At 38.1% G+C, this 16105-nt stretch overlaps 1 protein-coding gene across 5 annotated transcripts in view; it reads right to left on the bottom strand.

Moving 5' to 3' along the window:
* The window catches only part of LOC117207319 (telomerase-binding protein EST1A-like), a 143083-nt gene that overhangs the window by 48302 nt on the left and 78676 nt on the right, over window positions 1–16105 (bottom strand). For all 5 annotated transcript variants that reach the window (XM_033447392.1, XM_033447395.1, XM_033447393.1 and 2 more), the window contains 2 exons: window positions 3982–4163; window positions 1743–1816 (listed from right to left, as the gene is read on the bottom strand). In XM_033447392.1, the coding sequence (XP_033303283.1) occupies window positions 1743–1816; window positions 3982–4163 (256 nt within the window). The remainder of the gene's footprint in view (window positions 1–1742; window positions 1817–3981; window positions 4164–16105) is intronic.

Below are 16105 nucleotides of genomic sequence, written 5' to 3'. Positions count from 1 at the left end.
GATTTAGCTTAGTTAAAAACGGAAGTAACTTATACGGTTTGAAGATATATAATACGTCTTTTAGAAATTCATGAATTTCCATGAAAACGATAATTATACACCTGATATCCATTAATATGATAATCATTAAGACAGTTTTGCTAATATTTGATTGATTAGGTTTAAAAATTGCTCACGTGCAACAAATAAAAAGTGTGGTATATCATATTTTACACTTGTGGATTTGCTTTACGTTCAAAGACCGCAAGAAGAAACGCGATAGGTCTATTTGTGTTGGTTTTCTGATCATGATGATATTTATAATTATCTCATTCGTCCAAATGATGATGCTTCGTCACAAAACAGTAACGAAATCATCATTAATTATTTTGAACCACCGACACGCACGAACGATCAAGCATCCCAGAAGACGAGACCCCCACGAAGATAAGTTCATTCGAACAATTAAGCGGTTTTCATCGAAATTTCTCGTGCTGTCACTCGCGATAAATCACGAGCACAGACCATGATAGCGTTCGTCGTCGCGCATGATGTCTCTAGCATCCTGAACTTCCTTGGTCTGAGAAATTGATGCACCACGAAGAGAATTAATAGTCCAACACAACAGCCATAATTCACAACACCTGAAGTGTCAACATGAATTCATAGTCGAGCGCGCTATAAGCTACGAATATCTTTCTGTCTCTCTATTCCTCTCTTTTTCAGGCGCTAGAATTTCGAGAGATTAATCGGTTTGACAAATGCAGCGTATAAAGACGACGTTGCATGCGTGTTCCTCATCGAATTAAGGGCGACTTGGTCTTCACTATGCGAGAGAAGGCTGTTGAAGCTTCGCGTTATCCCAGATCAAGAATCGATGGAATTTTAGTTAAATATCACGGAAAGAAGCATGATAAGTCATACTTTGCGAATTTTATAAGGGAAAAATTTTAAAATATAATTTTATATCAGCGATACCATATTTTTATTTGGTTCTCTGATTAGATACTTGCTCCTTTTACGCTCTTAAACAATCGTATCGATAGGCTCAATCGTGAACAATAAAAAAGGTACAACAAAGATTTAAAAAAAGAAATAAATAAATAAATTGAATCTCTTGCAATGAATAATTTGTGGCCGTGGCGTAATCTGCTGGCGAGCGTATGCATCGCGCGCTTACCGACTGGACTCTCTTTCTCTCTTCCATTCGAAGAGAGCGAGGATTCGGACCACAAAACCGCAAAACCACAGGATCAGCGAGTTCAAGATATATCACATGTTCCTTCTACAACCGGCTGATCCTAATACGTACAGTCAAGCCTAGAGAAATTTCTATCCCTTGATGGCATTTAATGGTAGCGTGCCAGCTGCATGATGATAACGAGAAAGTTTCGAATAGCCGTACATGCGAGAATTATTCGCGTTTAAACGACGAAAACCGACTAAAACGCCAGAACTTCCCCTATTATGTGTAACTTCGGTCGTAAATGTTGGGAGTTGTGGATTTTCGAGGTTCGGTCGAATTTATGTTTGCAGCAAATGTTTTGGAACTTCTATCTACACTCTTAGATTGGCTCCAAGTTTTACCAATACATATAACCGTGACAATCGCGTCTGTTATATCGTTAATAGAACTTCGATATATTTTATAGAACCCATACAATATACATGTAAAAGTTTGCTAAAATAAGCGTTCAAATACTTTTGGCGAGTCATCAGTATAGAAAAAGAAGGAAATGTAAAAAGATTGTTAAATGACTTACCCGACTCTATAGTCCGTGCAAGATGGTGGTGGATTCCAAACGGTGCTGTGACAAAGCATCCAGTCGCACCAGATCTAGAACAAAAAGATTCAACGTGAAAGGAAACTATGTTGGAATGTTGGAAACTGTTTCTATTTATAGAATATCTAGGAGACATTTTACTTCATCCATCCTCCGGAAAGTGAATCGTATAACAGCAGTCGTGTATCACGTCTACTTTATCGCTAATATTAATGGTCTTACGTGAGACGAGAGCGAAACTGTTGTTATTATTCCTGTGTTACGATAGCGATCGAAATTCTTTCCAGGAAGATCCACTCTCAATTATGCGATGACTTTAGTAACGGAAGTTCTTCGTACGCGATGTACTTGGATTAGCAGTCGAATGCACTGTAATAAATCTAATAGACTTGTGAAACATTGTGCACCGTAATAAGTCTACAAGAACCTTTTTTTCTATTAGAAACCTTTCTCTGTGAAAAATTACAAATCCATCGTTATACACGCATCTGAAGGAGATCTCTTTTATTGGAAATTTGTTCCTTTTATAGAAATTTCAGATTGATTATTTTTACCACTCTGCTAATTCTATCGATATCTCATTTTACAGCTAAAGCGCAGACAGAATAATCAACTCTTTATACGATATTTATACCAGAAAACTCTAACAAACGAAAAACACTGTAACTGAACCCATTTCAGAGACATAGCTCATCACAAAATCCTTAACAACGACGGTATCGCGAAACGGTGCACATCCTCGAAGGCTACACCAGCTCGAGAACCAGGAAGAAACGGGTGATGTCGCGGTTCCAATGGTTTGTCATACGGTTGACCTTTATCGATGGAGCGTGCGTGCATAGCTTACGTGCGATAGGTGCATTAATCGCGAACGCCAGGTTGCATAATAAGTCGAGACACGAACGAACCAGGTCCTGGGCCTGACAACGGCCACCGACGCGACGGACGAATCTTGCGTGGGTGCGAACCAACCGTTGCTTCATAAATCTTCGACCGCTTATGCGCGCGCGCGTGCGCATACACGTTCACGGCTCGGGATTATAACGATGACAAGAATGTCGACAAGCTACGATCGGATCGAGTTCAACGAAAAATTGATATACGTTCATACGGAAGCTTGTGAATCACGTGATTGGCTTAAAGCGTGTCGATTAAAAATGATAATAAATTATGTCGAACGTGGTTGCATTGTCAAGAATGATTTGTATAGTAGATTAGTAAATAGATTAGCGATAGTGGAAAACGGACCGAAATCCGACGTTGTTAGTGGATGGGTGAAGAAATAGTATAATACGAACAGCCGTGCTATTCAATATCCTAAAATTAGCCCTGAGTCACGTACCATTTGAGTGTTGGCACCCAAATGACCAAAGCGCTCAAATCCCATCTCACGAAAAAAGCGCTTATTCTTGACCGTTGTATAAACTTAGCTTAACGGGATCTTTTGAAGTTCACAAGTTGTGACATTCGACTCATAGATCAATGAAAATGAGATACAATCAAAATAGAAGAATAAGAAGAGGAAAAACATTGTTTTTTTTTTTTGTTTTTTTTTGGAAAATAACAAAGTGAATTTAAAAATAACTTTGTATCTTTTACTCGTATTCTTAGTTTACAATAAAAACTAATAGGTGAAGCACGGATTTACACGATTGTTAGTCCTAAACCTCGTTTAACACACTTCATCCTGTATATATTATCAATTTACGCATCGATTTTCTCGACACTCATTATACCGTTTATCCAACTAAAATGATTAATCAAAATTCAATTTACAACATCGCTGTTGATTGACCGCTAAGTCATTCCACGTTATTTTTAGACCTTGCTGATACGACAATCCAAGTTGACTCATAACGACGATTGTTCATCATCCTCGACGGAGGCTGACTTTCTCGAGTCAAGATTCTTCTGATCGATCGATCGATGATCGATGCAGGGGATAACGCGCGAAGGAATCTTCGGCCGCATACATTACACGCCATATTTGCGCGAAACGCGGTAAAAGATCAAAATAACTATCTGAATCTCTCGTATAAATACACGTGGTTTTATGTTTCTATTTCTTTTTATTCTTGCCATTTTTCTCGAGATTAGACACGTCGATTAAAATCTGTGCAATTAGAATGACGCGTGGTTTTCCCGGTACGGTGAAAGTTTCTCGGAAAAAGAGATCTTGATAGAGGCCCATTAGATATGCCAGAGATAACGGAAATACCTTGATAGCTGGTAAAAGGACTTGCATGTCCTCGCTAACAACCATCCTCGACTCTTCGCCGCTGTCCAACTGAGACTTGAGCAAGGACACGCCACGTTCTAAAATCAGATTGAACATCTGCAAGGATACAACCAGTGCCCTTTCTTGGACCTCGGACCGGTACCCTTGCTCCATTTGGGAATCTGAAACAACAAACGGAAAGATAGGACCGTTAGCGACACGGACACCAACTAATCGCTTTTAAAAGGTTTCTTGCTAATGGCAATAGTTCAACTGTGGAGAAAAATTTATAGCTGCAAATATGTTTAATCATACACATCGCTAGTCTTGGAAATATCTAATTTTTCCATTACACGAATTTTATAATTTTTCGACTATTACTAAGGGACGCTAGGGGACAGTTACGTCGCTAATTTAGAAATTGATTTTAGTTTTCAAACTTCTCGTCGCTAAAGACGATTTTTCTTTTTTTTTTTTTTAGTTAATAATAGATTATAGCAAGTTGTTGGTCAATCAAGGATTTTATACACGGACCTTTACTGTAAAGATAATGTCCATAAACCGCATGTGGTTCAAGAGTCAACTAATTTATTATTCGTAATTTAATAGATACGAAAATAAAATTTGAAAATTCGAGGTTAAATTGTACTGTAGTTAACCTTTTATAACCTCGTGTGACTCGAACGTAATGATCTATGTATCCGCATTTTTTTCAATATTATTTTGCACGCTTATTACCGTACCACCTTATTTTATCATTGTATCATTACTTTGCCAGGAAGCAATTTATACTAGTTATTAGTTCCTATCTCTCACATCAGAATGAAAAACTGTAATCAATCCTTTTTTCTTGCGAGTCAAGAAAAATTTGATTATAGATGGTTAAAGCGGCTGACCAGTGAAGCTATGAACCCGAAGATCGCGGGTTTGAATTCCCATCGCTAGAACCTTCCGCTTTTCGTACACTTTTTCACTGTAATATTGTTATTTTTATGTTTTATGACATAATCAGCTAAAAATCTACTTTATGATACTAACCTGATCTGCAATAAACGCTATAAAACTATCATTTCCCAATGTAACGTTACAAATTAAAAAAGAAAAAAGAACATCGCAGATTTTGCATTAACAATTTCACCAAACTACTTCAATACTCTCAGAATATCTTTCGTTCTTTTATCGATGATGATGTTTACAATCGTGATAATAATTTAAAAATACAAAATCGAAAGTAGGGGAAATTTTAACATACAACGATAAATCTATCTCTCAAATTACCCTATCAAATATAGTTTCTTCTTGGATCAAATTAATACAATTAGTACAATTCAACGTAAATTGCAAATAGAAAAGCCTTGATTAATTGAATAATAATCGCTCGTTAATGCCATTGAACATTTCACGTACAAATAGTAAATCTAGCATCAAGCATCCTCTCCTGAGAGATATAACGCTACCGATGTTACAAAACCAAACTGTACTACAAAATCCATCAGTGATTTCAGCAAACCACTCGAATATTCCCAGAACACGTTCTTCACTCTGAATAAAGACGTACAAAGGAATATACGTACTCAGCGTCCTGTGGCGAGGGAGAGACGTAGTACAGCAATAGAGTAAATTGAATTTGCTAAGGGCAACCGGGCGAATGTGTTCGGTGTCCCTTCTCTTGTAACGCGGTCCGTGGTGAGCTATAAGTACGCGAAACGTACTCTCCCAACGATACCCATGGCGTCTGGCAGTTTAATTTATCGCGTACGAGGATAATAATTAGTGTTTAGCTTCGAGGTTCACTCGAACCACGCGACCCGTGTGGTCTTCTTCCAGAGTTGGGAGTGTAAAGGGTAATTAGTTAGGAAGATTTATAGAAAGGCCTCGACTAATTACCAATACGATCATTAGCGAAAATTACGCGTATCGTTCTGTCGACTTCCTCTTCGATTTCCATCCCCTCCTTCTTCAACCCTAGGTCGTTCTTACTATTCCACGAACGTACGAATACGTTACGCGTACCTGCCACGAGCAGGATAGCTAGTGATGCGATCAAATTCGATGAAAAGTTCGAAACATTTATAACAACTGTTTTTAACAATTTTTAGTTATTCGCCAAGCTGTCCCAATACTCATAGAAATCTTTTATGAAAAAATACTGAAATTTCGGTTGCACCGTAAAGAGACAGGACTGTCCTCATTGGACAACAATGAAATCAATTTGGAAATATATATACATAGAAGTTACAACACATTTACTGCAAACATGATGTATAGACACAGCGTGTTCAGCTACGGGTGTCAGAAAATTTGTAGTTTCTTCTGGTTCTTTTATTTTTTTTTATTTTATGTGTATGTATGTGAATATTGTAATATGCAGTGATCAGTAATTTGTGTGGAAAATGTGTGTGGCTCATATAAGACAGCGTTCGGTCACACTTAGCAGCACCTCCAAAATACTTAATGCGTATGTAATTTTTCTGTGGACACCCGCAGACGGGACGATTTCGGTGTGTGTATGAAGTTTGTATAAACATTGTTTATGTGCGCTATTATTTATTAATTATTTATGAGGACGAAGGATTAGAGGAAACATTAATCCTCTCTACTCGAAAATTTTGAGTCGGTTTTTGATATGCTGTTATGGATTTTAATCTTTTTAATGTGCGATTTTTCTTACGAGGTAAGCTGCTGTCCATGTATCATTCGATTGGAGGATCACTGTGTACCCCGTTGCTTAGGCTGACCTACTTTCGTTCGTGTAAGGAGGTTTGCTCGCGTGCAGGGATATTTTGGCCGATTTTTAATTGCCAATAACTAAAAGACAAAGCCGAAAACGCAATTTTTTATTCCTGATTTTCGTCTTATTTCGGCTTCAAGAATCACCCCTTAAACTTCCTGACATCCATATCCGAACATCCTATATACATGAATATTCCATATCACACGGAATATTTAAATCTCAATTTTGTAAAGCTCGTTCTACGTATGGAAAATAAGGAAAGACGTAGCTCACTATATATAAGGATAACAGTATAACTTATCAATCGTTATCGTTCAACGAAGACCGAGGCCATCGTCCCTCTACGAGCTGGCAATTAATTACTCGACTGGCTTCTCTGTTTCGCGAGTACCAAGCGTTTAACTGGGAATTAACCCCGAGTAAAGGAGGCGAAAACGGTCGGACGTGGGGTGAGCGAGGTAGTGTGTATGATTGACGGGGTGTTATTAGTTGTTAGTCACTAGATATTGCGAGAACCGAAGGCCTCCGGTTTCGTGAAATAATTTTTATTGTCGTTTAGAAACCGTTTTTCATTTTTCTAATTCTAATTCCACGTTTAATTTACTAACGAATATTTATATTAATAATCTAATCAAATTCATAAATTTTCTTTAAAAAAAAAAAACTTCCATCGACTTCTTCCTTCTCTCACCTTACATTTTCTTTACTAAAACTTTCATTCCACAAACTTTACTGAGAACCAGGAAGTCCAAACACAAACGATGTAGAGATCAACTCACAAGCAATTAACCGTCGACGAGAGATTTGATTGCCACTCAACAACTTCCCCGACTCTCAAACCTCGACCTACGCTCCGAACTACCAAACTCGCAAAGTATCAAAGCCGAAAGTTGCAACAGTTTGCGGAGGACGACTCTGGTAATTCGATTGATGCGCGGAACAAGAGCGCAACGAGGAAACACGTCATCTTTTTCTCCTAACGAACTTTGAGCGCATCGTCTCTGGCGAAAAGCGGCGTGCAAACGCGTGTGCCGTCTAACGAAGTCGGCGAGGTACCGAGGTCAACCTTTCTGTTTCCAGGACCGATATTAACGCGATTACCACGCGAAAACGAACGGAGAATCGAGTTAGCCCAGCTGCGCGGATAATTCCATTAGCATCGATTCTAGCGGCCGACTGATTCGCCGTATTTGCAACGCGGGGCCGTCGTTCCAGCAATAATGAATTTTCACGAGACGTTTAATTCGCCGACGCGACGTCGAGAATGAAATCTCTTCGTTGTCAAATTAATGCTGCCTACCAATGCTGCAATGGTGGATGAAGTGAATGTCGTGGAAGAAAGAGAATACTATATCGTCCATCCGATGGAATAATAATATAATTAAAAACAATGCAAATTTTGTGTTAAATGCGTCGCTAGTCTTAGAAGTAGCTAATTTTTCTGTTACAAAAATTTTCTAATTTCTGAACGTAGAAATACGATTTCATTTAATCGAATGCTAATTAAAATGTGATATAATAAAATGATTTATGAGTATATATTATACGTATAAACTGTACCTTGGCCGGTTCGGATAAATACGTACCAGTACATAGAATTGTACTATACTTGTATATATATATATATATATATATATATATATATATATATATATATATATATATATGTCGGGTTTACATTAGAATTAGAGTTAGAAGCGTGAAACGAATCTTCGTTTGGATTACACGTGTCGTTATGCAATAGAGAAGACATCGACTAGTGCAAATATAATTATCATAGAACTGAACAAGTAACCGTGGTAATTAGATACTCGAGAAACTAGAATTAGAAACCTATTTTCCCGTAATTGGGACAAAGACTGTTTGTCTGTTTGAAGGACTTTAGTTAGCTAAATCTTACTCGAAGAATAGGGTCTGCGTGTGGCGAGCTATGGGACAGAGACCGTTGGAATGTTTACTGTCGAGTGTTACAACTATTTCCTTTTTAAGGAGAGCTATAGAATTACTCCATGCCTTTGTTAGACAAAGCGTTCATCCCGTGACCGCGGCTACGTTCGGCAACAGACTGTCGCCTCGAGCCAAAGCTCACTATCACTAATCTCGAACAATTACAATCGGATTGAATGACTACAATTGTTTAATTACAGCTATCGTAGACTCTAGATTACAATGTTGCGGGATTATCCAAAATTCCAGAGGCTCCGGTGTTCTTTCGTCTCCGACAAAACTAATGTAAAGTAACTTTTGTACTAATTATTCGCCATACTAATAACAAGATGATCACCTATTCTAAGATTCATGTTACATCTATTCATTGCTCTTGTATAATATAATTCCATTTTCTAAAATTATATTGTTTGTCTCGTGCTACTTTCTACTTAAAATTTCGTTTATCTGCCATTCCATTAAATAATCTATTACTAATATAAGGAATATTAGTATACTTGGTGTTTCGACCACTCGCGGAGAGACGCGATCGCGAGAAGCACGCCAACGGGAGTTGTAAATTCCCGTTACGATTAGATAATCGACGCCACGAAATGATCGATCCCCTATTTCGATTAGGATAATAGAGGTGGTTAATTGAATATGACACTGATGTAACAAGGTGTGAATGACAGTTTATTCCAACACTTTGTGAAGAAGATAGTTACTCTGGTGCGTATGTATAAGGTAAGTAATTGACCGATCTTCGGGTGTAAACCCAGTCGAAAGATGTTGTATGTTTGAAGGTTGAAGAATCAGTGATGTTCGGTGACGATGCTGTCGCGGAGAAAAGCTAAGGATGGGTGTGTCTAGCGCACGGGACTCTCGGATTGGTTGTTAATTGGTTAAACAAAGGTTAGTGGACCAGGAAGGGTCTTAGCTGCCCTCGATAGAAAGTTGCTGTTATCATACGTGGAAAAACCCAATTTTCCCTTGTCCAGCCGTGGTAAACAATAGTCCTTAGAAAGCGTTTTAGAAAAAGATATTTGTTCGGTCTGAAGAGCCTGAGCAAGCAAATTATTGGAATTTATGACGGGTACGTAAGGCTATTGAGGGTACGCCGTAAGGATGAGCGGACATCTGGGGTCTGTCTGACCCGCGATGTATGGCCAGGTTCAAGTAGAGTGTTGCACGACGCAACACTTGGTCTAATCCGATTTAAATTCTTTGACAGACATTGCACGAAACTCTCTAAAACAATTTCATGTATCATTTTATAACCCTATATATTTAACACTAGAACTACCGATAGTTAACACGAAACTATTTCTACAAAAACCAGTCAAAATGGCTGGTCTTTTAAAAAAAAAAAGATACGTAATAATAGAATATTTTTATATTTATTGAGTTATTACTTTCTTACGGAAGGAATTCCATAATATGTAGTACATTTTTGGTATTATTAATCCATCTGGGGCCATGATCCCTAAACGAGGGTTGACACATTTATAAAATTGTAGAACCAGTCATTTTGATTGGTGTGGTATTTTTAATGTTAGCATCCAGCGATCTGGCGATCGATCCGGATTTTTCCTGATAACATCATATTGAATGATACGCAGTAAACATTTCAAAAACGTGTGGGAAGTTGTACCAAACGAGGAAACTGGTTAATTGGGGTTCGATAAACACATTGCAGGACCCTTTTACACTTTGACAAGTACCAGTAATTTTGATTGGTATCGGTATAAGTAGCTTTGATACAAAATTATTTTCAATTTGAATACATAAAAAACAAAATAAAATTCATTATGTTATTCTTTTAGTTATCGTTGCGAAAGTCATTACATCATTGCGGAAAAAAGATATAACACGAAGTAGGAATTTTATAATAAAATTGTAAAACCAGTCAATTTGACTGGTGTGGTAGTTCTAGTATTAATCTTTGGAAAAAAAAAGGACAAGCCACCACTAGTAATATCACAAGGTTAAAGAAAACAACGAGGGGTTTATCGAGGACAGAAAGAGTCATGGGACAAGCCGTGACAACGCGGGAAAACGGGTGTCCGTGCGTGGAAATCCAGTGAAGGCTGTGACGAAATTCTTGGTGTAGGCACTCGCGTTACACGTAGGTGCGAACAAGGCTTTACGTCGTGGCCAACGGCTAATTTGCTGGATTTATGATTTAACACTCGTCCCAAGGGAAAAGATCGCAAATGCAGGCGTATGCGCGCCATTTTCTCGTGCGGAAATAATCTTGGCTACTGCTTGCATGAACGAATGATTACGATGATAATTATCGTTATTAAGAGGAATGACTGTTGACTCAATTATTTTACGATTTTATAAAGCGCATGAATATCGATTCGAACGGCAGTGGTGAATAAAATTTCAGACTTAGAAGCTTTAACGATACATCAAACATTTACATCTTAAACATTACATTTTTAAGATTGACTTTATATGAAGTTCAAATTTTTCCAATATTTTCAGGTTGGGGCTTTGAGACTCAACTTAGAGTTTCAATTTTTGGAAAACCTTGAAGTTCAAGTAAAAAGATAAATAATAACTCCTGTGACACATTTTACTTATTTCCTTGAAAAGTCAACTATTGATCTTAACTCGTGGTTAAAATTGTTTCTTTGTAATTAAAATTATCTACCTTTAGATTGCAATCTGTACGGTTTGTACATGATTTTTTGTATTCATTGTCTTATAACATAAAATTACTTTAATTTCTGTTTTAACTACAGCATAGAAAGTATAACTCTGCGATTACCCACCATTTCTCAAGTATTTCCAATAATTTGTCGAAGAAATATCTTAAACAAAGTTGGTTAGTTTTCGGTTCTCTGTACATTTGAATATTAAAAATTTCCCCAACAATCTTTCTGGGTCATCAAAATCATAATATAGTAGGTCGTTAAATTCGTTTCGACGTCAACTACAACATTTGTATATGTGCGCAACTCAAACTGACCTTTATTGAAAAAAACTTTTTGGAAATTCTTAATATCCAAATATATAGCAGACCGAAAACAGACTAATCTTTTTACAAAACATTTCTTGACAAATTATTGGAAATGCCTGAAAAATGGTAGTTAATCTTAGAGGATGTACCCTGTATATAGATCTTTATTTAATCATATAGAATACAATTTTATAAGCTCGTTAAAAAAATACAAAGCTGATCGGTCCAATCGATGTATAATTTCAAGGAAAACTTTTCATCGTTCCTGCAGAGCGCCAATGCTTCGTCGCGTATTTTCGCTCGTGCCGCTATTATTTTCTGCACGACGTGTTTCATAGCAAAAGAATAGCGGGGAATACCATCAGGCCAAAAAGAGAATAAAACAGAAAATAAAAGAAAAAGAATAAGAAAAGACGACGAGAATACGAAGGGGAGGACAGCATCAGTCGTGGATCCAGATACTTATCGCGTCCGTCCTGGAACCGTGACGCCAACGGATATTCAATGTTACAACTGCAGATTGATCAGCTGGAACATCGAGACGAAACGGCGTGTTTCACTCATGGCGGATCTCCTAGAGAGATGACTGCGATGATGGGTGTTCAACCCGTTGCTTGGGAATATATAATTGGACGTCGCAAAATTTTATAAGGGTGGTGGTCATCAGTGAATGATACCTCTCATAAATATGCATAAATTTCACTCGCTGCAATTTTGTTAGGTGCTATGAGATACTAGAAATACGCGAGAGCAGAGCTTATTCATTTCTTTGATGTTTCGAATGATTTTTGTACCTAAGGGTTTGGTGGTATCTGCATGAGGCTTTGAAGTTTATTGTTTCTGATTCTACAGAATGTTTTATGGAAGGATAGTGGAAACGTTTGATAGTAAAAATAAACGTTTCTTTACAACTTCTAATATAAGCAAACATTTCCTCGCAACTTCCAATTCAAGCAAATACCCTCGAAAATATTTCTTCGCAACAATCTAATCCCTGAAATCTTTCAGTGGCCAAACATATTCGCTCAACGCGGCCATAAAGATGTTAGAAACAAGAAGAACAACCAAAGCATGATCAACAGGGGAAATTTTTCAGCAAGCAGAAGTGAAACAAGGCTCGCGCGCGAACGTCGTCATCGTCGACAACTAATCCCTATTACCATATCGAAACAGCTCAACATCCGCATATGTATTCCCTATTATCGTGAAAATTGATGATTTCAGTGTCTCTATGGACTGGCAAGCTATATGGTATAACGAGAGGCATCAATTGAGTGAAACGGGAGGAGTGACGGTGGCACGCAAAGAAGCTGATCGCCTAAAGGCGCCTGGCGCCAAGACAGCTCGCCTCCAGACGCTCCGGACGCCATGCCTCCGGCGCCGTATGAACCGACCACTCACAACTATGCCGACACTTTAGTCGATTTGCACTAACAGCAGATGAATTTTACAAAAGTGTAGGAATTAGAGGCAAATGAATGATTAGGAACGTCATTTGCTATCCTTTTACGAAGGCAGACTATCAATTAACCCATTAAGATTAAAGCAGCGAACGTAATATTAGCGGAGAATGTAAATAAAGTGAGTTACGTGCTCTTTTTTCTTCTTTTTCTTCTTCTTCCTTCTTTTTTTTTCTTTTTTTGGGATATAGGAAGTATGTCGGAATAATAGATGCTTTATAGATGATCATTGGGCAGGTAAAATACAAACAACAAATTTTTACTCAAGCTAAAAATATGATATTATTATGATAAATATCTCAATTTTTTTTAAACTTTATAAAATTGACGAATCTTCATAGTAGAAGAAAAAAGGTACAAACGCTTAGAACTTGATACTCGTAGACATTATTCAAATTTTATAATGTAAATTGACTTTTAAAAAAACTCATAAATGAAATGTGCTAATGTTATTGGACAGCGGGATTCTTAACTCGCGCTCCACGAACTTCGAAGGGCAACGAAGTCCTCGCACACGCAACTTATTATTGCATCATTCAAACAAAAAATACTTAGAACGTGTATTTATTCATTTACAACGAATCGCATCTCTCCACAAAGGTTCTTGGCGAGCAGTTGATAAATGTTTTAAATATACATATTTGCACATTAAGGACTTCAATTTTGAGTTGAATTTTGAACGACAAGAGATTATTTAAAAGGGATCCGTGGTAAACAAAAGGTTCAGAACCGCTATTGCACGATAAAAGTAAAAGAAGAAGCTGCGATGAAAGAGATATGAAACAAATGGAATTTCTACCACTAATCACAATGTTCAGAAACAGAAATCAATAACCTTAAATTATTACGTAAATTAAACGCGATATTAGCCCTCGATCTTGTACGCGAAAATATGAACTTCCATAGATATCCACAGTTCGATCACCACAAATGCTTTAGGTATCTCAAACATTTTAAATCAAAGTAAATCGCTACGAAGATCAAGGAAGTATCCAGATATTTTTGGCCGGTAATGTATCATACGGCTCTGTACACATCGGTCGAAGTGGATAATGCGAGGCGTCCTTGGCGTGGTCTTTTTCACCATGGATAGAGGCGAACGCGATCACGGTCCCCAGAAAGAAGGAGGGCAACGCGTGCACGCGGGCCACGAGGAAAAGAAACGACGAGGAAGAGGCAAACCGTGGTCGTTATGCCCGCTGATCGTATACGCGAGTTAAGTTATCGTAAACTGGTTTGCTTGGGGTTGGGGGAATGGCGCGCGGATTGCGAGGACGATTTAATAAAATGGCGCCAGCCTAGCTGGATATCCGATTACGATATACACAGCGCCGGCATCGGGCTGCTGATAAATTCCGCGAGAAACGGTGGGTCGCGTGTCGATAACCCTGGACACGGCGAGTTAACATGCCCTTCCACGCTACCGCTAATCGTACGAAACCGCTTTCAAAAGTTATCAATAGCACCCCTTCTCTTACAAATCACGAAGCTCGTTGTTCGCTGGTGATGATGTCCTCCGATCGTACTGAGTGATTTTTGGAAATGTTAAGCAGCTACGCAAGCTCACATATGTGTTCGAACTGATTCTTTTCGTGAATATTCTTACATTTAGATACTCTTTATGAATATATCAGTGTATTACACGAAGCACTTTGACATTTCATTAACACCGTTATGAGAGTCGACTGTCATAATTAGGTATATTAGCTCTGATCTCGATAGAAACGAAAAATTCTTGCTTCTATTGGGCATTGATGTGATTAAAACGCGTAGACAGAACTGAGGCCCAAAAATAAAATCTGAATTCAATCCGAAATTTGAAACAATTAAAACCAGTCTGTACCCTCGTTCGCTGTCTTGTAAATATAAATATATGTATATAATAGAATATAATGGTACCGATATCTCGGTAAGCGAATAAAATAAAATTTAGAACATACTAAATTATCGCGGGTATCTGTGGCGATAAGGCTTAATGGTTAAACATCGAAGCAACAAAATAAACCTTCTTCAACTTGAACATGCTCAAACAGGTGACGTTATCATTTGCCTATAGTCGCCATTTAAAACAAGTTGGTAATCCCTAACTTTCGATCAACAGCGTATATCTCGTCTGGACATGCCAAACTGTAGAGGAATAAGAAGAAGAAGCCTCAAAAGAAGAATAAGACGATCCAGAAACAACAACATCACCGACAAGAAAGAACATGGGGTAGGAAAAAGAAGGAAGGCTAGAAAGAGAGGTTTATTCGTCTGCAAATTAGTCACGAAGTCGGCGGATCGGAGTGGCAGTGGTAAAGCGAGGAATAGTGGTGGCGCTGCCACGAACGGTGGTGGCCGCGATGCTGGTGATGGTGAACAGCTCCTGCTGCCAGGCCGAGAGCTCAACGTACGACCTTGGCGAGGCCTTGCGAGGTCGCTGACATGATTCCGTCCTGTCCACGAGCTCGAAAGATCGCTTGGGATTAGGAGAGAAGCAGGGAGAAAGGTACAAGATAGAACGAGAGAGAAGGAAAACGGCTGAAGAAACTACTACCTCTTATCATCCTCCGCGTTCTATCTATGTACACGGCATAGACCTAAATTCATGGTACAATTGAAGTTAGGAAAATTCTACGACTCGAAACAAGGCGAGAATTAAGAAGAACAAAATTCACTTAGAGACGTCATTTTTTAAAAAATCAACTTTGAACATTTGCGACGTGTATTTCACTCGTCTCTGGCTGGATTAACAGAAAATCATGTCACGCGCGAAAATACGTAAGTCGTAAATGTAAAAAGATTAAGAATTATTTATCAAAATCTACGAAGAACTTTTACTGTCAAGAGAAGAAGGAAGAATCACTCGAAGCGTTAATTAATTCGAATTAGTCGATATTTGTTGAACGTATTATCAATAATTCTTGAACGAAATATTTCACAGAAAGTAACAATTGATTCAAAATAATATCAAGTATCCTTGTATCCATTCATAAAAACAAAACATTTTTCGTTTGTTAAGACTTCTCACGGTATTGTACGTATACAACTTCG

Source organism: Bombus bifarius, unplaced genomic scaffold, assembly GCF_011952205.1.
Source record: "Bombus bifarius isolate JDL3187 unplaced genomic scaffold, Bbif_JDL3187 scf7180000008026, whole genome shotgun sequence".
In the NCBI taxonomy this organism is placed as follows: domain Eukaryota; kingdom Metazoa; phylum Arthropoda; class Insecta; order Hymenoptera; family Apidae; genus Bombus; species Bombus bifarius.
Note: the sequence above shows the minus strand (reverse complement) of the source record. Positions and strands in the feature narration are given on the sequence as shown.